Source organism: Macaca thibetana, chromosome 3 (assembly GCF_024542745.1).
Source record: "Macaca thibetana thibetana isolate TM-01 chromosome 3, ASM2454274v1, whole genome shotgun sequence".
Lineage (NCBI taxonomy): Eukaryota > Metazoa > Chordata > Mammalia > Primates > Cercopithecidae > Macaca > Macaca thibetana.
This window is the reverse complement of record NC_065580.1, coordinates 89,189,339-89,216,133: the sequence shown is the minus strand read 5'-3', so window position 1 is coordinate 89,216,133 and position 26,795 is coordinate 89,189,339. Positions and strand designations below refer to the sequence as shown.

General features: G+C 36.3%; 1 protein-coding gene across 37 annotated transcripts in view; it reads right to left on the bottom strand.

The window, feature by feature from the left end:
• HDAC9 (histone deacetylase 9) overlaps positions 1–26,795 on the bottom strand; it is a 927,498-nt gene that overhangs the window by 363,019 nt on the left and 537,684 nt on the right. For 23 of the 37 annotated variants that reach the window (XM_050783089.1, XM_050783090.1, XM_050783067.1 and 20 more), the window contains 3 exons: positions 17,679–17,810; positions 12,427–12,542; positions 2,401–2,523 (listed from right to left, as the gene is read on the bottom strand). In XM_050783089.1, the coding sequence (XP_050639046.1) occupies positions 2,401–2,523; positions 12,427–12,542; positions 17,679–17,810 (371 nt within the window). The remainder of the gene's footprint in view (positions 1–2,400; positions 2,524–12,426; positions 12,543–17,678; positions 17,811–26,795) is intronic. The other 14 variants (XM_050783085.1, XM_050783097.1, XM_050783098.1 and 11 more) reach the window with 1 other exon arrangement.

Sequence of the window (26,795 nt, the reverse complement as noted above, 5' to 3'; positions counted from 1 at the left end):
TATTCAAAGACTATATCATGGGGATTAAGAAGCTGGAGATAAGATGGACTGTAATTTTGGAGTTGCAAGCAAAAGGAACAATTTACCCTTTCTCTACATGGTTTCTAATAATTTCACAGAGCTGTAAGTGTCCAATGTTTAATTTTTAAAATTAAATTCTTAAAATAACCCAATGAAAGGAGGTAAAAATATGCAGAAATTTGATTTAAACAGTTTATATTAATTCATAACAGATCCCCAAATCTCTAAATATTGAAAATGACATTCCAGATATTTTGTATAATAAACTACAAGTGAAATAAGATATCAAATAAAAATGCTATTAAGAACTTGAAATGTATGATAACACAGTAATAAGGCAATAATAATTATATCATCAATAGCAATAATGAATTATCCTATTCAAATGATTTAATGAATGGTGGTCATTTTGCTATTACAAAAGCAGGACTCTAATACCTCAAAATTATGTGGCATGTTTCTTTTCAAAACTCAAGTTTCATCTTTCAAAATTGCTGTGCACCAGGGAGGCGAAGCAATTTTCAGCGATGGAGAAATTGAAGGACAAAGAGGTAAGTGGTTTGTCTGAGTCACACAGCAAGTCAATGCAATGTTTAATCTAGAAGTGATTCCTTGTCCTGGCCTCTTTTCCTTAAAATTTCCCAGTATTCAGTGGAGAAATGGAATACTAGAGATCCCGTTGGCAAAGCAATGCTAAACTTGAAAAATTAATTGTGATGGCCTCATCCACACCAAAATGGAAGCAAAGAAAAATGAAACTTTAATCCAAACCACATTGGTTTATTCATCCAATGGTACCAAATCGTATTACCTTTGAAAGATTAAATGGTCTGGCTTTAGTACTTGGTCCTTTGGGAAAAAATTTTCCTTGACCACATTAAAAGTGGTACATGTGTGAGTTATTGAGAGGAGTGGCTTAGAACATACAAAAATAAGTAAAAATAAAATGCCTATTCATGTGTCATAAGAAGTTTTTGGGTTTATATTTACTTATCGTTAGAAAAGATAGGAAATAGAAACAGAAGGAAAAATAATTTTTAATTAGTGATAACTGTAAAATATTATCTGTGAATATTTATTTTTAGTTTCATTTCTAATTCCTTTTTTGTTTTTCATTTCATTTACAAATGTTTCATGTGGAATTTTAAGAGCATAGCTGAATTCAGTATTTTCAATGCTTTCTTTTATAATCCCCAGATATAGGACGACATCCAAATTTTGTTTTTTCCTCATTGGTATAAGAAGAACACAGTACCACATAAAATGACATTATAGTCTATTGACAATACCAGAGATAATAAGATATCTCTTAGATTGATTTTAAAATACGTATTGAAACTATGTATTGAACATACACATGAACTTGACACATTCTACTCAGTGGAAGACTTGAAGGTAAGGATTGGCCAAATTGGTGATGAGAGTTGGAATAAATTTTTCTCTAAACCTAATGTATCATATGACCCCTGTATGCATACAATTTAATTAACATTTCAGAGATGAATTATTCTGGATAAGGCCCACACATTTTTTACAACTAAAACTGATACGGTTTTAGGGAATATGCATAGAATAATTATTGCCATCTTCTGCTAGTATGACAATAACATTTCAAGTTTAGCACTGCTTTGGCAAAGAGATCTCTAGTATTCCATCTTCTCTGCTGAGTACTAGGAAATTTTAAGGCAGAGGCCAGGACAAGGAATGACTTCTAGGCCTCCATGTAACACTATGATACAGTGACTGCTTTCTTCCCGAAAGAACCTATTTCAGTTGTCAGGACTTTTAAACTAATTGATTCACTTTGAATCTTCTGGGAATAGTTTAATATTTTTCTTAGAGGTTTTCCAGATACACATTCGTCAGTACCAGAGAGTCAGTAACTTAAATTCCCAAAATAAAGTCATTCACAAAATAAATTCTATAAACATATGCTACTGTGCTTTCGAAGCTGTACCTCTCAGCACTGCCCTGGCTTGTGTTCCAGGTCTGCCACTTACTGGCTCTGTGCTCTTGTGCTTTGAAACTCTCCAAGTCTCAGCTTCTCCTTCTGTAAAAACGTGGGCTGTAATCTCTGTTTCACAGGATGGCTGTGTGGAGCTATTAAAATAATATATCTGGAAAGTGCTTTTTTAAAAGCTATAAACCATTATACAAATGTTAGTTATTATTTTTACATATGATTATGTGAAACCAGGATAATTCTGATTTGAAATTAGACTGAATGTCTTTGAACAACACAGCAAATAGCAAACAGTGAAGGAGATGCTGGCTCTGTCAAGTTTTTCTAAAGTCTAAATATATAAAACATGAAAGAGAGTTCCCCTATGAAGAGATACTGCTTGGGTTGATTTAGGCTGATGCTGTGCAATGACTTACATTGAGCTGGGATGGCACTGCGGGAAGCCCCAAGGTAATGTTGGGCAAAGAAGGAGAGGTATAAAGACTTAGCAGGTTCATGGAATCTTCGTGAATTAGAATGCGTTGCTGTGAAACCATTTGCTGTTAAAAAAAAGAGGAGAGTCTCAAAATACCACAGTATCACAAATTTTACTGTAAAATGTTCTCATTTCAGAAAATGGGCCTTACCATAATTAAGAAAAGATTTTAAGTATTTATTTCATGACTTCTGTATCCAAAAGTTATAATGTAAAATTTAAATAAAAAATTTCTTCCTAAGACATCGTTATCAAATCTGAATAAAAGGCATCTATGTTCATTTTTTGCAAATTCATTTATAAAATTCTGGCTATACAAAATACGGTCAGCATGTTTGTCATCTGCTGATAAAGTACAATGATAAAATTGCATAATTCTGATTAGTATGTCTACTTCTTTTGTATTACTCAGTGAAAAAAAATATGTATATAATGCCAACAGTCATTATCTTCATCTGATTCTTCATTTAATGTCATTTTATTGATGGGAAAACTGACCCAAGAAAAATCTTAGATGAAATATCACCATATAGGTCTTCCATAGTAATCACATCTTTTTTACTATAAACATTTATGAATAGACAATTCTGTGTGGTGTATTTTTAGATCATTCATATTCAGAAACTAAAGTAAATGTTAAAATGTTACGAGTCCTATGCCACAATAGCCTTCATTTACACTGAAATACCCTGAATGTTTTGGCATCACTGTGCTTTTTACAACAAATACCTTTTTTAATCCATTACTAAGAGTCATGTTTTCCCACATGTGGCCTAATATGGTTGCTTGAATTACATTTTCTGTTTAACTCTTGCTTCCCTCCCAGAAGTTTTATACAATAAGTGTTACAAAGGTCTTATTAGACCAAGGAACTCTGGCCTGATATGGTCCCCAAGGGAACAACATCCCTGAAAAAGAATACTCCATGTAACAGTATGACACAGTGACTGCTTTCTTCCCAAACAAAAAGCATATGGGACTCCAATAATAGACCACCTCCAAGAGGGATATTGCACACACGGGCTTTGACTAAAGTAAATATAATAACTTGTCAAGCATGTTTGGGGGAGCTGTAGATTTTCCCCTGGACAAACCTGGGATATCAATTAACTGGGGAAAATATCATGTGCTAATACAATGCAACCTCAGAATGTCACTGAAGAGTGATGCACCACCAAAACACAGGATGTTATTCCAAAACATCATCTCAATCATACGTTTGTTTGGAGATGAGTCCTAGTCTTAACATAATAAGAGCACAGGGTTAAATGTGGAGTTTTCTCATTGCAACTTGGAACTCAAAGCTAGTTCAGATTTTGTTACTTCTCAAAGGAACATGTCAGATATTTGTGCATGAAAATCAAGAGGTATGTTGATAGCAATAACATTACATTGACTTTATATGTAGCCCTTTAAAAAATTAGATGTCTAAGTGACATAGCATAAAGATTATTGGGAAAGATTTTAAAATTACAATGTGTGAGACTGCAATTTTATTTTATGAGCTATCAGACAGAGTTGCATACTTGCTATAAACAAAAAGGCAAGCTACTCTTTTACTCATATAAATAATAAGCTTTTCATGAAAATTTTAAGTATAGAATACATACCTGAACAAGAACAAAAGGAACATATAAGGAAGCAAAAATATTTTAACTAGCTTATTGGCAGTAAATAGTAATTTAAAATAAAAGGATATGTCACTTATCTGTATTCATTGGAGAGAAAATAAGTGTGGAAAAATATGCATTTTAAATAGTGCATAATATTCATTCAAGGTTGTATCTGCTTCTCACAGCACTGAGATACGGACTAAGGGATTTGACATGGACTGGGAGAATGGCACAAAAAATACCATGGACCTCACAAAAGAGTTTTTTCTTTGTTTCCCAGAGAGAATTTCTGTGATATCCTCCCACCTCATCACAGGAACCAGAATTAAACTAAAATGAGAAATAGATATCTTCTCAGACGTAATAATGGCAGCAACACACTGGCTCCTCACACTGGCTTTGACTAAAGTGAAGAGATGTGGGGACAGTCTTACTCTGGGATTGCAGATCTTTGTAGTTTCCTATAAAACTTGAGTGGCTCCATTTCCTCTGGCAGTGTACTGATATTCCGCACCTACCATGGTGCCCTGGGCCAGAAATTTTGTAGGTTAACCTGTTCTTCACAGGCACTCTCAAGCTACCATTATGCTCATGCTGTCAATGAGGAAACTGAGTCATTTCCCCAATTTTGCTTCCATGTGGGACCAGCAACAAAACCTTTAAACTGACCAAGACTATGAGATTTGTTGACAGCTGCTGCTACAGGGAGTACAACTCTGCAGCCACTGCCGGAAGACAGGGGAACCAGAGAAAAGTAGGGAGAATGCTGGTAGCTTTGGAGGAGAAGAGGAGCAAACTCAGGCTCTGAGGCTCATGGCAGGAATAAAAGAGTGCAACTGGGAGTCCGGGGTTGGGCACAAGAAGAAAGCTCCAGCGACTTTATAAATGTCAGGATGTTCAAGTCATGGAGACAATTCTTGATGAAGTAAGGACAATTCTGTGTCCCCCACATCTGTTAGGTATAGTTGGTTCTTCCCAAAGACTCTTAACCAGTATGTCGTCTCATAGAAACTTTAGGGACCCGGACATTGCTTAGCTTATCTCCTTGGATTACAGATAAGGAAACAGGCACAGCATCTATGTAGACTTTCAAGGTCTAGAATTACTTCAGAGAATTGAAAAACCATTTCCCTCGAATTATTTTCTTTAAATACAGCTTTCCTCAACTATGCTTTTTGATCGGAGCAGTCTATCTGTTCCACGTTTATCTCTTAATAAGACCTGGAGCCATAGTCTACACTGCTAACTGAGTACAGACACACTTGAAAGTCAGACTAACAGATTGGGAGGAGTACCATTCACCTGACACAATGAAAGATCCTGACCAGCATTCTTGCAAGGCAGGAAGACCATCCCACCTTAGCATTGCGGTGAGCTCACAAGTGTTTTCAGGCAAAGCCAGGATTTTTCCAAGAAGCAGTTTTGAATCTGGCCCAGCCCTTAAATCAGTGCTTTGCTATGATGCCAGTACTTCGCCATTTAGAACATGGGAATGACGGTTTTAATCTGAAAATTTTTCAGAACCAAAATTTTTTATTGTGGTTAGATAAAATGAAAATAGTAAATGTATGAATGGCTATTGTTTAACCTTCACAAAACAATTAATCAGTAACTTCTTTGTGTTAGATTAATGGTGCTGGGTGCTAGGCGTACAAGATGTCCTATAAAACACCAATTCTTGTGGTAGTTAGCTGCACAGAAAAGTAAAGAACTAACTCTTTGACTTGTGATAATTACTGTAATTAGAGGAAGGAGCATTATGTTAGGACATGAGATGTGAAATGGGCCAAATGCTGGGGTAGGGGTGGCCTACTCACATTTTACTAAGGCTTTTCAAAATCTTATTTAATTTCTCTCCTGTTATGTCAATAGGAGGGGCATCTCATAGATAATATTTGTAGTTCAAATGAATACAAAACACATAGACTGAAACATTATGTCTCTCAATAGAACTATTTATGTGGAATTGAAATTAAGCCACTGACTTAAATTAAAAGACTCAGAATCTCTTCTAAAAGGGACACTGGCTAAAATTAGAAAAATAGACAATGTCAAATGTTACAGGGATTTAGAAAGGTAAAAACTCTCATGTATTCCTGGTGGGACAGTAGTCTGGTATAGCAATTCTGTTGAACTATAAACCAAAATAATTATACTGTATACCATATGACCCAGTGATGGCTCTGCTGGGAATTCTAACTTCGAGAAATTCTCTCATTAAGTTGTAGGATGATAGGACATGGTATATATTGAAGGGCACCAGGACATCTACCTCAGGAATCAGTATGTGGCAGCACCCACCATGGATTTTTATGGTGATTGAAAGCACACCATTAGATTTCTGCATCCATAAAGACACAGTGTCTGAATCACACATGCTTAGTGATAAAAGCAAGAAAATGGAATGATACGGATAACATTGTGCCATTTATATCCCATGAAAACCCATGGATGCAAAGTAAAAAATATATATAGTGTAAAAATTTGTATAAACAAGAACACAGGAGAGAATGATGCCTACGGGAGCAAGGAAAATGAAAGTGGGGAAAGGAGATGGAGAGAAAGAACCAAGGAAGGAGGGAGGGAAGCAGGGAAAAAAGGAGGAAGGGAAAGAGAGGAAGATAAACAAATACTTTTCTTAATCTTAAGAAGACAAAAAAGTCAATGATAGCCCTTGACAGAATGCTAGTAATACTAGTTATGTAAATAATTACTTACTTCTCCTTTTTTTTTTTTTTTTTGACAGGATCTTGCTCTGTTGCTCAGACTGGAGTGCAGTGGTGTGATCAAGGCCCACTGTAACTTCAAACTCTTACGCTCAAACTCCCAGCTAATGTTTGTTAGGTTTGTGGGGTTTTTTTCTTTCTTTTTTTTTTTTTTCCTGTAGAGACAGGGTCTTTCTATGTTACCCAGGCTGGTCTTTAAACTTCAGGCCTCAAGTTATCCTCCTACCTCAGCCTCCCAAAGTGCTGAGATTATAGGTGTGAGCCCCCATGCCCGGCCAATAATCACTCACATTTTAAAAAGCTCAGAAAATGTGGATATAGAATTTTCAGTTTACTGTATGTTCCAAATTATGTACAATATGCATGAGAATCAGAAAAAGAAAAAATATATATATACACACAGAATTTTGTTGAGGAGCAGCCTGGACTTGTGAAACGAAGTCTGGTCTAAGTCTCTTATACTTGAGCTCTCCCACTCATGGCTTGTAACCCTGGGCAGCACCCAGCTTCCCCAGACTTCAGAACCTTCAGCCTGAGACTGAAGCACCTCTGCCCAGCTCTATCAGGTAACATGTGAGTCTATTGGAATGGCATACAGGAAGACATGCCTATGAGTGTCAACCAGCTTTGGCTTTACAAGGTCCCAAGTCCCTGAATCCAGGTTATCTAAAAAGAATATAGCCACGTTTTAAAAAAGAAAAGCCTCTTAATCATTTAACATTTGCCTATGGTTTTCATGGGATTTTTAGAGATTGTGTTTATTTTCTACTATTCTTTCAGATAGCTCATAGAAAATTAAAATCTCCATGTAGTTAAAAAAAATTGTTCAAGCAGTAGAATCTCTCAAGTTTCCATTTTACTGGACACCCAAGAAGGTGTTACTATAAAATGGTGAGACATATTGTGAGACCAAAAAACAAAAAAAAACAAAAAAAAAGAAAAATCATTTGACAGAGTTTGCTTAGCATTTGAAAGGCACTGATGTTTTGTTAAAGATCTTGCTTTAAAATATTGACTCATGTTATTCCTAGTAAATGATTATTTTGTCATAGCAACCTCCTTTCCCTGAGTCGGGGGTGGGGGGAACGTGTTTTATTTGCTGCTATCTAAAACCACAGCTCTACACCCACTCAGAAGGGAGCATAACATTTACAGCAAATGTCACAACAACTATTATGAAACAACAGGCAGATGAGTCATGTGAGATTGGGGCAAAACAAGTGACATTACAGATGATTTTAGAACACTTAACCTTATTATTAGAATCCTTTTTTAAAAGCATTTGTATCTGCTGGAAAGTTTATTTTAAAAAATAGCATAGCAGAGACAGCCACTAATGTTCAACTAGAAATAAACCAGCAGCTTGGCTACCGTTAAAATAGCTATCAAATAAATCTACTGAATCTAAAGTAATAGTGTTGATATCCATGGAAACATATTTGAACCCACAGGCCCACAGTATTAACAATAAAGTAACTAGATAGGTAAAGACATCTTTGACTGGAGTTGGAAATAGAAACCCTTGAGGTTTCAGCTCCCCAACCAAGTTTACAAATGAGTAAAGCAAGTAGCTCCAACAATCTGAGTTCTGGGACTAAGCATATGTAGGAAATAGAAGAAATGGAACAGAAGTGGTCAGAGCAGATGGAGACTCACTCTCACATGAGAGCTGCTGGCTTGAAGACAAACATGCTAATGAGTTTTCCCTACCAGGAGTCAGCGTTGATAATAACAACAAAAAGTGAACTTGTTCCGAACTTCATAATTTACCACCTGCCTTCCAAACACTGATTCCTTAGAACAAAGCTGCTAGTGTAGGTATTACGGTACTCCCTTCTCCTAGATCAGGAATCTGAGGGTCAGGGGAAGTCGCTTGACCATTGACGATAAGGTAGCTGGTTTTGGAGCCAGGTTCAGGCCGAGTCTTCTGAATGGAACACCTATACATTCCACTACAATGTGCTATTCTCTGAACCTCAATTTATGAGTAAATTCTCCTCCTACTTCTGTCTACCCTTTATCTAAATTAGGCAGGACATGTGAATTACAAGATAGAAAATTTTGTTTTCATCTAGGGCTCAAGATCTTTAGATACAGCCGGACTTTCCTACTTCTGAAGCAGCACAATGGGATAGAATCCCATTCATTTACATGGGCTCTGAAACAATTAGGTGACATGCTTTTCTACTTACAGGCCATGAAATAAAGACTTCATTCAAATATACACTATTTTAATAGGAAAACTCACCAGTGTTCCTTAAGCCAAAATAGTAGAATAAACCTATTTTGTAAACGGTAAAGTATGCAACCATTTTTTTAGAGTGCAATATATTATGCAAATAATTCATGCCCCCAAAATATTTGTTGCTATGAAGTCCCGTACTACTATTAATCTTAGGAGACATCTGTAAAAATCATCCTAAATTCTAAATGATGGTTACTCAAGTATGGCTGAGAAATTTTTTTTCTCTTTTCTCCAGTTTGGGTGGAAACATTTAGTGCTAAAAAGCTACGATATTAACTTGCTGACAGTCTCAGTCTAAATTCCGCTGTCTCCTCACCTATCGAGAATGAATTACACTACAGATCTCTGTAAATGCAATACAGCAGAAAACCACATGTTAGCCATCAGGGTTGCATTTTTTGTTCTGGGCCACAGAGAGGCTACTCATCAGTGCATAAAGGTCTGCCCACCTGGCCTTTTGGATCATAGTTCAGGCACACAATTAATTCATTATGAGGTAAGTCACTGCTTGCTTTTGAACTCGGCTTTCCAGATTTGGAGGTGAATGTCCTGTCACTGACCTGAAGAAATACCTCTACCCTTTTAAACTCCATTAAATCACATTTCCTTCTGTTTTGTTTTGTTTTTCTTTTTTTAATGGTGGGGCTGAAAGGAAAGGTTTGCAGTGAGAGAATACGTTCAACAATTAGTTGAAAACCTAGGGTACCTAAACCGATGATTTGTGGCAAGTTATGGCTTTAGAAATATAAAACAAATTAAAACAGTATAAGCAAAATCTTGTATTTAAATTCTTTAACAATGTATACTTCTTGGTTGTTCCAATATGTTGTACTAAATACTATATGGACATATATATGTATTTACAATGAAGGAATATATGTATCTTGTTTGGTAACTATCAAATCATGTTTTCCCCCTTCTTCCTTTCTGAAAGGTAATCATCATGCTAAATTTTGTGTTCATCACTCTCTTGCCTCTTAAAAATATACTATTATGACGTATTATCAAACAAAGTACTGTATTACCGTTTCTGAACCTAGTAAAATGCTCCCTTGTTGTAAGTGGTCTTCTGAAACACTGCAATGACAATGCATTTCTCGGAACCAAACATGCTGCTGAATGTAGTCTAGTGTGTTGTTTTCATTTTTCAATGGCACAAAATCCATTCAGGGACTGATTAGAACCCAGATCCTTTGGTGTTTTTGTAATTACTAAGAATTACATTCTTCATACTGAGAGATAATGACAATCTAAAGTTTTTTGAAAAAAAAAATTGTAAACAAGTTGTTCTTTTCCTGGAAATTTACTAAATAGTTGCAGAGAATGGATCAATATCCAAGTATAACTGCACTAACAAAAAGATGCTATCTACAACTAATAATCCAATAACTCTACTTATGTCTCTGGTTACAAATATAAACAAAGTATTTATTCCATCTGCTATCATGTTTTTGAAAGGATAATGAAAAAGAGAAAGAGGGGTAACAGGATAGTAAGTAAGAAATAGATGTGGGACTGCAGACCATGTAGAGGCCAGAATTACTATTCTTTAAATAGCTGAAAATGGTCATAAATGACAGCATCTAGATATTTTGCTCATGTTCCTTGGAAACTTATTTGAGGAAAATTTTTGAAATCTAGAAGGAAGGTATATTCCCTTGGGGAGGAGGCGGTTGCTTTGCTTTGTGCAGACTCCCAATGTGCGAACTACAAATGTGGGGCTGTGATAAGTTAACAGCTTGAGGTTATGTGATCTGGGCTACAAATCTACACAAGGACTAGCTTGTTGTTAAGACTTCTGAGAGAGAGGATCTGCCCTCTGCTCTGCTCCACATCAGACAGCCCAGGGCAGGGGGGGTCGGGGCGGGCGGGGGTGCGGACAGAGCAGTCAGAGGGGCAGTCAACTCACCAATGTAACATAGATATGGGCCTCTGGGGTGTCAGCTTAGTGTTTGCAGGGTCTCCTATTAGATTATCCTCCTTGGTTGGTACTAGGCTTTATCTTCTATCTCTTGAGTTTCTGAAGCCCTGAAAACCAAAGCTCAAAACTCAAGTGTGCAAATGTGCCTAGAGCAAAACTGACTTTGCTGGCTTCAGTCCTTTGCTCATCAGAGACAACTTCTGGATTTCTGCCTTCATATATTCTGACCTGATAATTTCATAACTTATAAATAATTTATTATACATATGTATGTTTGTGTGTGTGTGTATAAAACATATGAAATTACACAGCAACAGCTGTACAGAGACATTTCTATCAGTCAAAATAACTATTTAAAATCAACTGGGCTGCCTCAGGAGACAGTGAAGTGAGCTCCCTATAAGCAGAAGCATTCTAACAGAGGCTGGATAATCACATGGCAGAAAAGCTATGGAGATGATCCAAGAATAAGAGACTTGACCAGTCCCTTTCTGTCTCAAGGTACCATGACTCTATAAAATATAAAGAAAGAAGCATGTTATATATCAGAAGTTAACACACCAGCTCTCCTTGTACAGAGCAATGCACAGTGAAGAAGGCATAATAACAGAAACAAAAATAAGGCTTTCAGTCAATTGTTGATGACTTCAAAACAGGTGATTTCATGAGTGGCTATTTTCAGACTCTTGCCTTTGATAGCCAAATACAGAAACTACATAGACAAATTCTTGATGACTTTTATATGAGCTTTCCTCTTAGTCTTGTATCATTGGTTACACTAAATCATGTGTTACATTAAACTAGTATCCTTTAATATGTCATTCTTCAAACATAGAGTTCATATCTTGCCCATGTTTATATCCCTACTGTGAGGCAAAATGACTTGAATATAGCAGGTGCCCAAAACATGTTTGCTCAGTGAAGCTTTACACCCTTCCACTATCATACTGCAATGATTTTTCATCACTTTTCAGTTCAAATGGATAAAATCCACCTCGCTAGGTTCTTCTTCTGAGAGGCCTGTAGGAGTTGGTTTTACTTACTGATGTGTCTACTCACATCGGCATAACCAATAACCAAGCACTGAGGATCACTAAAAATGTTTGACTGAGGATTACATTTCAATATTCTTCAAGCCTGGATTGCCTTCCAAACATCTCTGGTTGTCTGATTTATAAATAAGATCAAGTTTACTGAATTCTACACATTAAAAAAATCTGTAAGAAAAAATTGATATTTATGTCAGCTAATAAACATCAATTCATTTCTTATAGGTTTATAATATTTACATTAGTTAGTAAATACCAATTTTTTTCAATTGGTTTACAATATGTGGAACTGAGTAAACTTCAATTCATAAATATCATTTGGATATTAAAGGCCAACTCAGAAATATCACTTTGTATTAGGTAGCTAATCAGAAATTCAATTTTTAAAAGAAACAAAATAAAAAGGGTCTTACCTCAGCATGAGGGGTAGGGGGCAAAACTGAAGTCTCATTTTCAGTAACACTTCCAGTTGGCCCGTTGTTTGGTGAACTGGGACCAGAGCCTGGAGAACTGCTACTGACTGAGGATTCTGAAAAATATTGTGAAGTACAAATGTATTCATGAGGAACATACATTGATGAACTTTAGTTAGTGCAACATGTAACACTGGGCATGTAATTTTCCCCCAATGTAAATGCAAGCACTATTTCATGAAATAGAAAGAACTAAAAATTTCTGAAGTATCTCTGAATTTTCATACCACTTATTCTCCCTTTGTTTTCATGGCAAAACATACAACATAGTATTCAACAGTTTCTAAATAAGTAAAGATATCCACTTAGAGGGGGTCACAGGAGCTTTGAATGAGAAAAAAAAAGAAGGTAATCTTTTCTTACTTGCTCTTACGCTATTGTAGAAAATAACAGTAATGAAGACAATAAACTTGTGAACATCAAAAGACAGGTCATTAACACATGAGGTCCAGACCCATTCCAATAGGTCTGAAAAAAATTGTTCAAATGCTGTGCTGTAAATTGATTTTTATTTAATATATTAAGGCTATACCTTATTATACTGTATACTAGTTAAAGTTATATGAAGAAAATACAATAGAATGTAAAATCTCAACATTGGACTGATGACCTTGTACAACACCATCTGACTTTAACTCTACTCAACTTATTTTCCAGGAGATGAGAAGTTGCCTAAATTTAACATGTAGATTTTTAAATACCAATATAACAAGAAATTCCTTTTAGCAAAAGTCAGGCAACAAGAAGACAGATTCTTTATTTAACTCACCCTTTCCTTCAGATACAAAATTCACATGTACCTCAACTTAGGCAGAAACTAATGCATTTGTTAAAACATTTAATTGAAAATATAAATTTCCATTTCCTAGAAACATAGCTAGGGAAGTCATCTTATCAAGTTTTGGCAAATTATTTATTCAGCTCTAATTAATTCCCTACCAACTTCTATAGTTCACTCATTTCAAAATTTTCCTAGTTGCCTCATCATTACACCTTGTCAACCCAACGCTGCACAAATGATCTTGCTTTTCAGAGACAGGACTTTTGATATGATTTCCACCAGCATCTTTTCTTTCTATTCATGATTATGTTACCTACATTCTGTTTTCCCATTTCAAATATAAGGCTTCCTCTCTAATGTTCACACATTTAGTCTTACCCATGATCCCATCCCCTTAAAAAAGTCCTAAAAGGATTAGTTAGGTGGAATCTTCACGCCCTCCTCCTACACTGGAATTGCCCCTCTAGTCTGACGGCGTGCTAGTAATTCTTGAGAAGTGGTGTGTTCTCACAAAGTCCACTTACTTCTTCAAGCCCTGGCAATATAGCTTACCCACTATAACTGCAACTGTTCTCTCAAATGCCACCACACTTGAAGGCCTCTGAGAAAACATTCCTTTCCATATCCTTTCTACAGTGGCATTCTCTACATCCATGTTTGTCTTTCTATCTCTTTGACTTTTCTTCCTCCTACCAATTCCTAAATTCAGACATTCACCTAAGTTTGTGGCTTTATCTCTTTTCTATTTCCCTTGTCAAAATCACTCAATATCATGATTTCATATGTCATTTTGGGGCAGAATTATCTCAGGAAAGTCATATTTCTTGCCTTTAACTCATAAATTCCAGCCCAAATTCCTCTGAAAGCTGAACATTTCAAGCTCCCCTACATATGTGTAAAACTCAATGTATACATTTTAATATTAACTGTTTCCTGCATATCTCTATTGTTTCATCACCCTAGAGTCATCCTTACTCTCTCTTTACTGCAAATATAGTTACTAGGCCCTTTTAATGATATCTTTACACTATCTCTCCATCTATGTATGACTACAATCATTTCAGTTTAAGGCTTTGTTATTCTGTCATGAACTATAGCAAAAGTCTGCTAATATTTCTGAGTCACTATAGTAGTCTCTCAAACCTTTCTTTCAGACTCTTGCAAAAGGATCATACAGAGATAACTCACACCATGCCCCTCTGCTCCAAAATGGAGTCTAATATTATTTCCCACCATTGCCCTTTCTGTACTCTACACTCAGTCAAATTAAATCACCTCTTCTCCTTTAATGCCAAATACTTTTCCAGTTCATGCTTTTGTATCCTTTCTTTCCATTTCATTGCAGGCCTAATCCCACCTATAAGGTCAAAGCCTGGCTCATATAACATATGTCCCTCAGAGAAAGGGAACTCCCAGTTTCCAGGCAGTATTTTCTTACCCTCTCTCAGAACACCTATAACTTTCAACTTGTATTATAATTATAACTCTACTCAGAAATGCAGTGCCACTGGAAAGAATGTGAGGTTAGTATAAGAATTCTAATCCTGCCATTTATTTACTGTGAGATTTGAGCAAATTATTAGTATCATAAAATACTTAAACACATTTTGCTCACTGTCTTTCTGTCTACATATCTTGTTTGCATTTTGATTAATCTTTTTTATCATCACCTCTTGTTTTCCTTTAACAAAGAAAATGCAGAAATTAAAAATTCTTATAGGAACTTCTTTTTCTCAACTCCTAACTCTTGTCTTTACAATATGACTAACTGATTTTTTGTTAATGTCTCATTTCCATATCATTTCCATTTCCATATTTTTTAAAAGCTACTTTCTTAAACATTCTGTCTTACCAATTTTAAATTATAATATTTATACTATTTTATGATATTAAGACTGAAGTATTTCCTTATGTAGAAATCACTGTGATAAGTATTAGAGTTCAAGGCAGCAACTGCTGTACCAGAGGATTCTATGACATGACACTGGATGGGATCTGGGAGATGGCAGCAACTGATTTTCTGATATCTCTGATCTTAGTGCATGATATTGGAACTGGAGCTTGAAGAAGGGTAACCAATGAAATAAGGATGCTGGAGTGGGGAGAATGGAAGAGAAGGCATTGCAGGCACAGGGAGAGTCAATTTTAACATTTGAAAAGAACAGAACTTTTTGTAGAGGGCAGAAAATACTTGAATTTGAAAAAACAAACAAACAAACAAACAAAAACATGGCAAGTGGGTTCCCATGTCAATGAGGTGGAATGAGTTTGAAAATAGCTTACACCTGAATCTATGAAATGGGGAAGAGAGAAAAGATATAGAGGTAAGAGGATAACAGCAACAGCAACTGAACTGCTATGATGTTATGATAGTCTCTGACAAGATACTAAAAATACCTTAAGTATTAAGATCCAAACAGATCTCATCCAAATTAGATGAAAGTTGGCAGAGCAATGGGAAGGAGTACAGGTGAAGACAGCTGTGTGTCAGCAGTCTGGAGCCTCTAAAGACATTTCGAGTAAGTGTGGTATACCAGTTAAAAATATCTACCAAAGCATCCACAAGTCCACTCACCAGAAATGCCTGTCTAATAAATGTACAAGTCTCTCTTCCAATACATATTGTTTCCTGAGATAAAAGGGCGAGTGCTTGATCTCACAAAATTAAGAAGAGAAATATATTTTAAATTTAAGGAAATCTGAGTAAAACTCTGGTAAACCATAATCCTTATAAATAAGAACCAATCATTGCTGAGATAGGTATTGAGCTAAATGCCACTGCAATTTGGTATGGAAGAAAAAGTGACTGTGTACAAAAAGCTGTGATCAAGAAAACAGACTACAGGAAAACAGAAAAGCACACTGGGATAAATAAATATCACTTCAGACATTAAGACTATGAAGCAAAATAAAATAGCATTATATTCAGTTTTTTCTTTTCTAGAAGTTTTTTTCTTAGAGGGGGCCTACTTTCTGTAGTTAGAAAAACCACCTATCTACATTTATATTAGACACCTGATAGGTTTATAATTCTTCACATTCATTAAAACAAATTCACTCCCCAACTGCCCACCCCCAACAAAGATCTCTATTAGAAAAACCTAAGATTTTTATTTACTTACATACAATAGTATTTCCTGGGAAAAAAGTCTGTAACTCCAAACTTAGAATTCAATTCATCGAAATCAGTGATTATATTTAATGTTGGAAAATACATATAAACTCTAGTAAAATAATTGTATTTATTATTCACTGATTTAATATTTCTTATCCCAAGGAAATATTTTCCATTGAAATCACTAACACTTTTCTTCAGATAAGCATATAAAGGTGTCCAGAGTGTATAGGAGACTAAATATTTTTTCCCAAAATTGTCGACCAAACTTTTAAGTTGCATTAGAACTTAAATACATGTTTCTACCTCCACTTCCACAGTCTTTCTCTATATTGCCTTCCTGTAGACACTGTCATGGCCAAAAGAGATATACAGAAAATGAAGAATTTTTAAAAACTTACTAAAAATAAGATCTGATCTTGGAGAACTAATACTAACTGCCCATATTGGTATAAGCACAGTTTTCCTTGAGAATGGGAAAAAAAAAAAAAGTGGTTGCAAATTACCACTTCTTTCTTCATGCAACCAAAGGAAACAACTAGATACAGTGCATGGCGCTAAGTAGGTACTCAAAAACAGTAGTAAGTAGTAGTACTTTGGCTAGTAATTTTTGGTTCTTACAGCCTTAGGTCTTTCATTTCAAACCAGGTACAAGTGGAACTAGGGGTGTTGTAAGACCTCAGGTTGAATTTCCTAACCCCTCTACTAAAACAGGCAGCTAAAAAAATAACTTCCATTTGAGACCCGTGAAAATGACAGTTTCTTCCCCTTCATAAAAAGCAATATATCCCCCTCCTGCCATAAGTCCCACTTCACTAGTAAACACATAAAGTCATTTATGAGTTCTGTAAATTTGTTGAAAAGTCAAGGTTTTGCTGTTCCATGTAGTTTAATTTTCCCAGATGTATTTTGTACATTCATGTCTGAGTACAGGGGAGTGTTCTTCTTGGACCTCCCTCTGCTCATTTCTGATCAAATTTCATTAAAAATTATATTCTTCTGGTTGGCATTCCCAAAATAGCCTGCCTGTTTCTGAAAAGAATAAGGTGAGGTTTGGTGTTCCCTAGTTATGCCTTGATTGACACATAGTTCTGTTTTTTCATTCATTTCCTGTTTAACACAGTTGGTGAATGCATAGCAAGGTTTATTGAACTACTTGTGAGTTTTCAATATAATTTCCTTTCAAGAAATATTTCTCCTCAAAATAACTTTTAATATACAGCAGGTATATTTATTCTAAACTATTTTTTTCATTCCTACTCCCAGCATTCATATATCTGCCCAATCCTCAATTACCTGTCACCTCAAACATTCGCTTCTTGAATGAAGTGACAACATTTCCATCCTTCCGCCTGAGTAAGGGGCTGCTCCTCCTCTCTGCCACTTTCTGTTTTAACCTGGACCGCACCTTCAAGTTGGGCTCAGAGGCTGGGGATTGAGACAAAAAAAAAATAGATAAAAATTAAAAAAATAGAGAGCCAATTGCTCCTGTGTTAAAAAAAAAAAAAAAAAAGTCTCACCCTTTTCTTGGTCCATTCTCATTCTCAAATGAAAAACTCAAGCACATAAATGAGGCATTGACTCTATATTAATGAAACAGGCAAATGTTGCAATTGTTTTTATGAAGTGTGTGAAAGTTTTTTCAACTTCTCTAAATATGAAAGTAAAAAGTAAACAAAAATATAAATTTTCTACTTATTTTATCTAGCAGATTTGGGATTGTTAATGGGACGTTTAATTACTAATTGTGTTTGGGTCACAGTAAGATTTATTATACTTCATTGTCAGGCCTTTTAATTCTCTCAAGGGTGAAACTTAATAACCACTAAAACAGTAACTTAATATGATTTTAGAGACTCTGACCTGGCTCGCGGTAATAAGAAGACACCTCTGCAGCATATAATTTATGTCTAATTCTGACTCCTGGAATATTTCTTTATCAGTAGTTTCTAACCTAAAACCTGGGGAAAACATGCGCTGTGTAATGACACCAAACCAACTAGAATCAATGCAAATAAGACATTCTATACATTCAGTATACTATCAGCTGGAAAGAAAAGGTGGCTAAGTCTTCGAATTGAAGGTTCTGAGTTAGGTTATATATTCCATAATACAAATGCACATTATTCACATGTATGTTACCATTTATTTTGTATTCTAAACAGTGAAGCTTATTATAGAGCTTCACTATTTAAAAAATACCACTTATTTTAAAATAATTATACTTTAGAAGAATGGAAACATTGGATTGCATCTCTGTGCGGCAGAAGTGGATGATGATGATGGTGGTGGTAGTAGTGATGGCGGTGATGGTGGTGGTGATGATCATCATGAAAAGGATATTTCTGATAACAATTAACATTTATATAGTCTTTTCTATGCTCCAGTACTATTCTAAATGTTTTATCAATATCAACTTGTTTAACCATAAAAACATCTAGAAAGCCTATGCCTATTTATAATTTGATTAGATCAATGAGGAAACCAAAACACAGAGAGAGGGTATCTTGCCCAAGGTTACAGAGGTAAAAAGGGATGAAGCCAGGCTCTGTACCCAGGAAGTCTGGCATAAGTCTATTCTAAATACTGAAAATGTTGCTGCTGCAGCTTAAGTATTACTATCATAAAAATTATAAAACAGTTTTTCCCAAACCACCACTAATCACCTAGAGGAGATACAATGTTATAATGTAGCTAGATTTTATCAGTGAAAATATTTTTGAAGGAATTTATATTTTTGCCAGACTGCAAGGGATATCAAAAGTAGAACTTACAATTCTTCTCCACTTTTTTTTTTTTGTTTTAGTCTTCAAATATCTATAGTTTTTGCTTTAAGCTTGGACGGAGAACTCTTGCATTATACGTTTTCTTGGAATTGGCTTGGTGAAATAGGAACTTAACAATGAAGTTCAGATACAACAAAATAAAGCTAGCTACTTTTTTGTGTTGTAAACCTGATTTTATGCCTGAAAATACTGAAAACATAACAAAATCAAAAGCCTGAAAATGCTGCAAAAGCAGGGTGTTAAAAGGTGGGGCAGAGATCAGGGGTGAACACAAGCTCAAAGTGATAGAGATCTGAAATATATCACTTGCTGGGACTCCCACACAGAGGCAAACCAACCAACTAATTTGGGAAAGGATTAGGATTCTTGCCAGACCTTCCAGTAGTGGCAACATACTTTACCTTAGTGTAGGAATCTATCTCAGTTTCTAACTCCCAACTTACCCAGGAATAAAGTGAGATACTGGGACTGTATTAATGTACTTAGATATGTTTCCATGTACACATTTATTTTTAAATTCCTTTAAAAATATTTATCTTGCCTCTGAAAAGTTATAGATAATAAATATATTTATCTAAAACCTAGAAAGGAAAAATAAAGAACCATGAATCCCTAGGTGCTAACTACATTGGTATCCTCTGTAGCCTTGCTAATAACCATAGGAAATCACAGATTCTCAAAACTTAGATGGAGATATGATTTTATAATGAAACCTGATGGATTCAATGCTGCAAATTGGCAGTCTATAGGGAGTAAATCAATTGATCACTTCAAAAGGCAGTGGGTGGACTAGAAAAGACCATGCATTTTCAGTGAGGGATGGGAATTCAGTCTGCATGGGACGACTTTCCCGCTATGAAATTTGCAGTGAGATTCTAGTGCTTTCTAAGCCTGATTCGTCACTTGTGAAACATAGCTTAATGCCTTTCCAATTAGATACCTAAGAATGACTGTGAAGATCTGGGTGAATGTAGAAGGGAAGGGTTTATGAAACATATTATTGGTACTATTTCTGAAGGCTAGTTATACAGCTAAGAGGGGCTGATCCAGAACTGGGCCCCAAATCTCCTGAGTCTCAGTCTTGTACTCCTCTCTCTCCTAATATATTGCATCAGCAGCGGCTGAGTATATCTGCAATCAAGATAAAAATGTGCTGACAGATTGGAAAAATAGCATATGCCATTTAAACATTCTAAACGAAACCTAGAATTTTCCAAGATTTTCAGAAAGAAATGATTTTTAAGGTCAGCAGATAGCTTTCTCTCCTGTTTGTATACTTGAGAATTGGCCAGATATTCAGCTCTCAGATTTCTTTCAATGGTCAACATACAAAAGTAAACACCAGAAGAGGAATGAGAACTGGGTTTTAGTCTTGTATCTACCACTTAATAAAATCAGTAACCTTGAATAATTCATAGTCTTGCTGAACATCAGTTCATTCACACAGACCAACTAAGATAATACCTTCATTGTGCCTGGAGTCAAACAGATGCCTGGATGATAACTTTATATCATTAAACCTCAATTTCTCATGTTAAAATGGGGTGTTGAAGGGATTTTCTTCATTTTTCCCCCCAACAGATTCAATTTTCCTTCCTTCTCTGAGCCCATGGCGGCTGAATACTGGGGCTGCAACACTCTAGTTCTCCACTGGTTGGATTTCACTTTGGCTTAATCTACTGGCAGGACAGGCTGGTGGCCAAAGAATTAAGGAGGAGGGAGAGGCCAGGCTGTCCTACACTCTCCCTGTCACAATGCTGCATCACTGGCCATGGCTATGTCTCTTCCTGACTTCATCTCCCTCTGGAAGTCCCTATTCCATGGCTCCAGCTCTCCAGCACTCCAGGAACAATTTCCTTCCCTCTCTTCTTTGTGGGAATGACCTCCCACTGTTGCTATTTTCTGGGTACCCCCACTTCCCTAGGCAGTTCATTTAACCTTATTCACTTCCTTGTTAAGTACTCCCTTCATAAAAGTCTATGACCCATACTGCAAAGATCTGTTCCCTGCCAGGATCCTGATTAATATAGTCCTACATATCATTTTTGTTTTTCTTTGAGATGGAGTCTTGCTCTGTCGCCCAGGCTGGAGTGTAGTGATGCAATCTTAGCTCACTGCAACCTCCGCCTCCTGGGTTCCAGTGATTCACCTGCTTCAGTCTCCCAGGTAGCTGGGATTATGGGCATGTGCCACCATGCCTGGCTAATTTTGTATTTTTAGTAGAGACAGGGTTTCACCATGTTGGCCAGGATGGTCTTGAATTCCTGACCTCAGGTGATCCGCTCGCCTCGGTCTCCCAAAGTGCTGGGATTATAGGTGTGAGCCATCGCACCCAGCCAGTCCTACATATCTTGCAGCTACCATTGGATCAAATTAAATAATGTCTAGTAGAGAACAGGCCAGTGGTTCACAACCAGGGAAGATTTCTCCTCCAGGGGACATTTGGCAATATCTGGAGACATTTTTGGCTGTCAGTATGGAGAGCTACAGGCATCTGGTATGGGTACAGGCCAGGGGTACTGCCAAACATCCTACAAAGCACAGGACAGCATCCCATGACAAAGTATTAGCTTTACCCAAATGTTAATAGTGCCAAGTATGAGAAACCCTGAGACAGGCAATCAATCAATGGCAGCTGTTAATAATTGTACTGCTCTGGGATGATTAAAGAAAATAATATCTGTCAGAGATTCCCAAAGAAGCTGGAGAAGGGCAAGGGAAGAAAAGAAAAGAGAGATTATTAGAAACTGAGAGTACTGTATGTAGCTTGAATATATTAAATATTTCAATACATTTTATACTTGGAAGTTGATTTTAAAATGTTTCCAATAGCACTAATATTTCTAAAAATAATAATATGAGGCAACTTTTATCATTAGTTGATGGAGTTATGCAAAAAGGCATAATTCTCAGTTTTAGAAAGGATAACATTTTAGGCATTGTGATTATCTGAGGACATAAGGTTTTGAAAATAAGGAATCTCTGACATACTGTAAAGCACAACATCGATTTATGTTCACAAAATATATAATATACAACTTCTCTAAAGAACGCCCCTATTTAATGTTTCTAGCAAAACCTTCTGCCTATATTTCAGGTTTTGGATCATGAGAGATATTGAATTCTCAGTAGTGAGGGTGAGAGATGAGATGATAGATAACTATCATTTAGTACTGGCAATGCTCTATAAAACTCACTCCTAACATTTCAGAAGCCCACACACCAAAGCTCAGCATGATATATACCCAAGCAGAAGAATTAATGGCCTAGTGTGCTGACTTGGTTTGCAGTTAGAGTTAATTCTATTTTTAATACTCTGGTCTCCCCAAAGGCTGAAGATTTCCATGCCAGTGACTTACTAATGGGATGCAAATCCTCAGAGCCCAGAAAAAGATCACTAGCTGGGGAGAGGTTCTGCTTGTATATGAATGTATTTCATGCCTAGTTGCACTAATTGCCTTTCCATTTTTACCCCACACCCATCATTCTCTACATCTCAATTAATCATAGAAACAGAAGGCAAGCTTTTTAGTGTGTGTGCTCGTCTGAATACATTTGTCTGCTGAGATGAAAACTTTGTATAAAAATTGACTATCATTACTTAAGTGAAAAGAATCAATAGTAAAATAAACAGAACAGACAAAACACCTTTTTCTCTTCTCACCTAAAAGAAAAAATCCTCAATAAAAGGAAACAGAAAATATCTAAAGAATGCCTCATGAACTAAAGGTATTTCAAATCTTTATTCTCATACTAGTCTCCATGGTATTCAATAAACAGGGTGGCAGGTATGAGAATAAAACATGGGAGAGGAATAGTAAACCTAGGTGGCGGAAGCAAAGTTTAAAAAATTAGGATTCCAAGATACAGTGAGTGACACTGCCCAGACTTGCCATTTTAGTAAGAGATTGATATGTGTGACTGTGTACATAAGGGTGGGGTGTGATTTTTGTACACACATGCATGCAGACAGGTACACAAACTATCTTGTGTAGAAGCACAAAGGACTCTGACACAAATAGACCAGACCTCTCATTCCAATGCTTTTTTTTTTTTTTTTAAATTTCCCTGAGATGGAGTCTTGCTCTGTCGCCCATGCTGGAGTACAATGGCGTGATCTTGGCTCACTGTAACCTATGCCTCCTCCTAGGTTCAGGCAATTCTCCTGCCTCAGCCTCCCAAGTAGCTGGGATTACAGGAGGCGTGCCACCATACCCGGCTAATTTTTTTTTTTTTGAGACAGAGTCTCGCTCTGCCGCCCAGGCTGGAGCTCTGTGGCCCAATCTCGGCTCACTGCAAGCTCCACCTCCGGTTCACGCCATTCTCCTGCCTCAGCCTCCCGAGTGGCTGGAATTACAGGCGTCCGCCACCACGCCCGGCTAATTTTTTGTGTTTTTAGTGGAGACGGGGTTTCACCATGTTGGCCAGGCTGGTCTGGAGCTCCTGACCTTGTAATACTCCCACTTTGGCCTCCCAAAGTGCTGGGATTACAGGCGTGAGCCACTGTGTCCAGCCGCCAATGCTAACTATTTGATGTACTAACTGTAACCCCAGATGAGTGGTTTCATCTCTGTGAATCATTTTATCATCTATAAAAGAATGGTAACAATGCCTACCATAAATACTGTTTCTTGGCTCACCTGGTTGTCTGTTATAAAAAAAAGTTGTTCAATACATAGATGTTGAAAGAATGTTTCATGAAGTGCACATATAAGATGAAGGAAGTTATGTTAAAATTAAACAAAATAAAAAATAACTAGGGAGAGAGATGGCTGCAATTGGTACACTCCTTTGCCTAGCGTAATGTTTGAAAACACCATAACAATAACAATAACCCTTTTCTGAACTTTCACTCAGTATACTTAAAATAACTTTTGGTTAATAATTGACTTCACATATTTTTCTCACTTTTTAATTTGCCTGCTTATAAATTGTATTCTACTTAGTTCTAAGTCTTAACTCTATCATCACTTAAGAAGGACTACCTACTCTGTGCATTTTGCCTCTGTTCACTTTTTTTTTTTTTTCTTCAGAGACCAGGTCTCACTCTGTCACCCAGGCCTCACTCTGTCACCCAGGCTGGAGTGCAGTGGCATGATTCCAGCTCACTGCAGCCTCAAATTCCTGAGCTCAAGAGATCCTCCTACCTCAGCTTCCTGGGTAGCTGGGATCACAGGCATGTGACACCAAACCCGGCTAATTTTTGTATTTTTTAATAGAGGTTTTAACCAGCCACATTGTCCGAGCTGGTCTCCAATTCCTGGGCTCAAGAGCTCTGCTTGACTTGGCCTCCCAAAGTGTTGGGATTACAGATGTGAGTCACTGTACCCGGCCTCTGTTCACTCTTAATCCTAGGTTATGAATATTCTTTATGTCAATAATTTAGATTAAAAAATTTAAATACCACATAGCATGGTATATAGAAGTTCTTCATTCTTATTGAAAATTATCATAAGGAAAAAAGGGAAAAGTTTTCATTGTGTTAATATTATTTATATTAATATTTTAACATAATATTTCATATATTAAGATGATTATCATTAACCAAGATTGAATACTAGATTAATAAATGTTTCTTTAGGCCGGGCGTGGTGGCTTACACCTGTAATCCCAGCACTTTGGGAGGCTAAGGTGGGCAGATCATGAGGTCAGGAGTTTGAGACCAGCCTGGCCAACATGGTGAAAACCCATCTCTACTAAAGATACCAAAAATTAGCCAGGTGTGGTGGCACGCCCCTGTAATACCAGCTACTTAGGAGGCTGAGGCAGGAGAATCGCTTGAACATGGGAGGCAGAGGTTGCAGTGAGCTGAGATCATTCCACTGTACTCCAGTCTGGGTGAAAGGGCGAGACTCTGTCTCTAAATAAAAAAATCAATGTTGTTTTAAATAAGGAATATTTGGGATATTCAACAATTCCATCTATAGTAAACATTTAGCTCTGTAATCATAGGTGAAGGTCAAATCTTCACCACCAGCTTCAGATCCCTTTCTGGCATTGTCTATTTTTCCCTGCAGCACTGGATATGTCAACTTCACACAGTTTCTCCCTCCCCTAGGTATCTCCTGCTATCTCCCCATCTCAAGGATCCCTTAGGAGTTGCCATATTTAAATGTTTTGTTACTTGGAACCAAATACTTATAATCTATCACCTATTCATTCACTCTGTGTCCTTTATGAAGATTAGATTTCCTGGCACAGTTCCTGCCCAAGTCTCTGCTCTAACCCAGGCTGGCACTGTAGAAATCTAGAAACTGTTCAAATACGTAATCACTACAATTATGAAAGACACTTTGCGGACACAGTAGATCCTCCAGTCTAGTTAATCAGAATACACAGGTTACCCTAATTAAAAGTTTCATAATTATACAAAAGGTACATATTTTCAAAAGTACTATTCAGCATAGTACAATAAATAATACAACGTATGCCTCTTTTGGCTGGGATAAAATTAACCTTTAATGTTATGAACTAGATTTTATATATTTTGACACCAAGGAGCAAAATTTCTAATGTAACTATTTCTAATTATAACCAATTAATGGTATGTAATTCATACATAAAGTTTTAAAAAAATAATTTTGGGGGAATTTCTAGCTATACGCATGGTAATACATGAATGCAATTTCCTAAAGGCATTATAATACTATTTATCTTTGAGAAATACTACTGCATCTATCCATTCTCTTATTGCACATTTTTGTCTATTTGTTAAGATAACTATTCTTTTTCAAAATCCATATTGGTAAATGTTACTCAATTTACAATATTATCTTTTGAAAAGTACTAATTTTATAATAAAATTTGTTGCTTGCTTCTGATTATGTAAGTCATATATATCTGAGATTTTTAAGAATGGGAAAATCTGTATATACTCTAAAATGTTCCCTTTGTGTTTTATGGGAAAAATCATTTGAAAATGAGAATCATTATACTTATGATTATATCCTATTTGTTCATTTAATAATATATTATGAGTCTTTTCCCAGGTAATTATATATTCCTTAAAATTATTGCATTTATTATGTTTTTCCCCAAGCAATTATATATTCTTTTAAAAATACATTATAAGGATACATTATATATTATATATCCACACATACATGTGAATACACAATATTTCATTTAATAAGACAATGTTGGACACTTGAGTGTACTACATTGTTGTGCTTTGAAAGACAGCACTGTTATGTACATCATTGTGTGCATTTTGTGGGAAGTTGTAGTTCCTTCTATCAATGTAAATAGAAATTCAATTCTTAGGTTTATCACAGATGGAAACAACAATGATAACCTCTCTACATATAGAAAAAAAATGGTCATACATAGGAAAGAGAACTACCAAGTCCTTGGAGGCATCGCAGAGTAGTATGGGAAGACAGTATCGGGGCCGTAAGTAACAGGAGCATGGTCTAGAGGGGGAAAGGTGGGCATTTTTCCTTTAGCATCTAAAGCTCATGACAGTGCACTCAGTTCCCTCTAAGATAGCACTATATGCTGAGACCTGTTTCCTCCTCAAGAGTGCCTGGCACTCAGCAGGCTCAGGTGAAACTCAGTATAAGTTTACAGAGTGAATGAATGAATGCACAAATTTCTTATTTTTTTCCTGTTTGTTCCAGTATTTAAA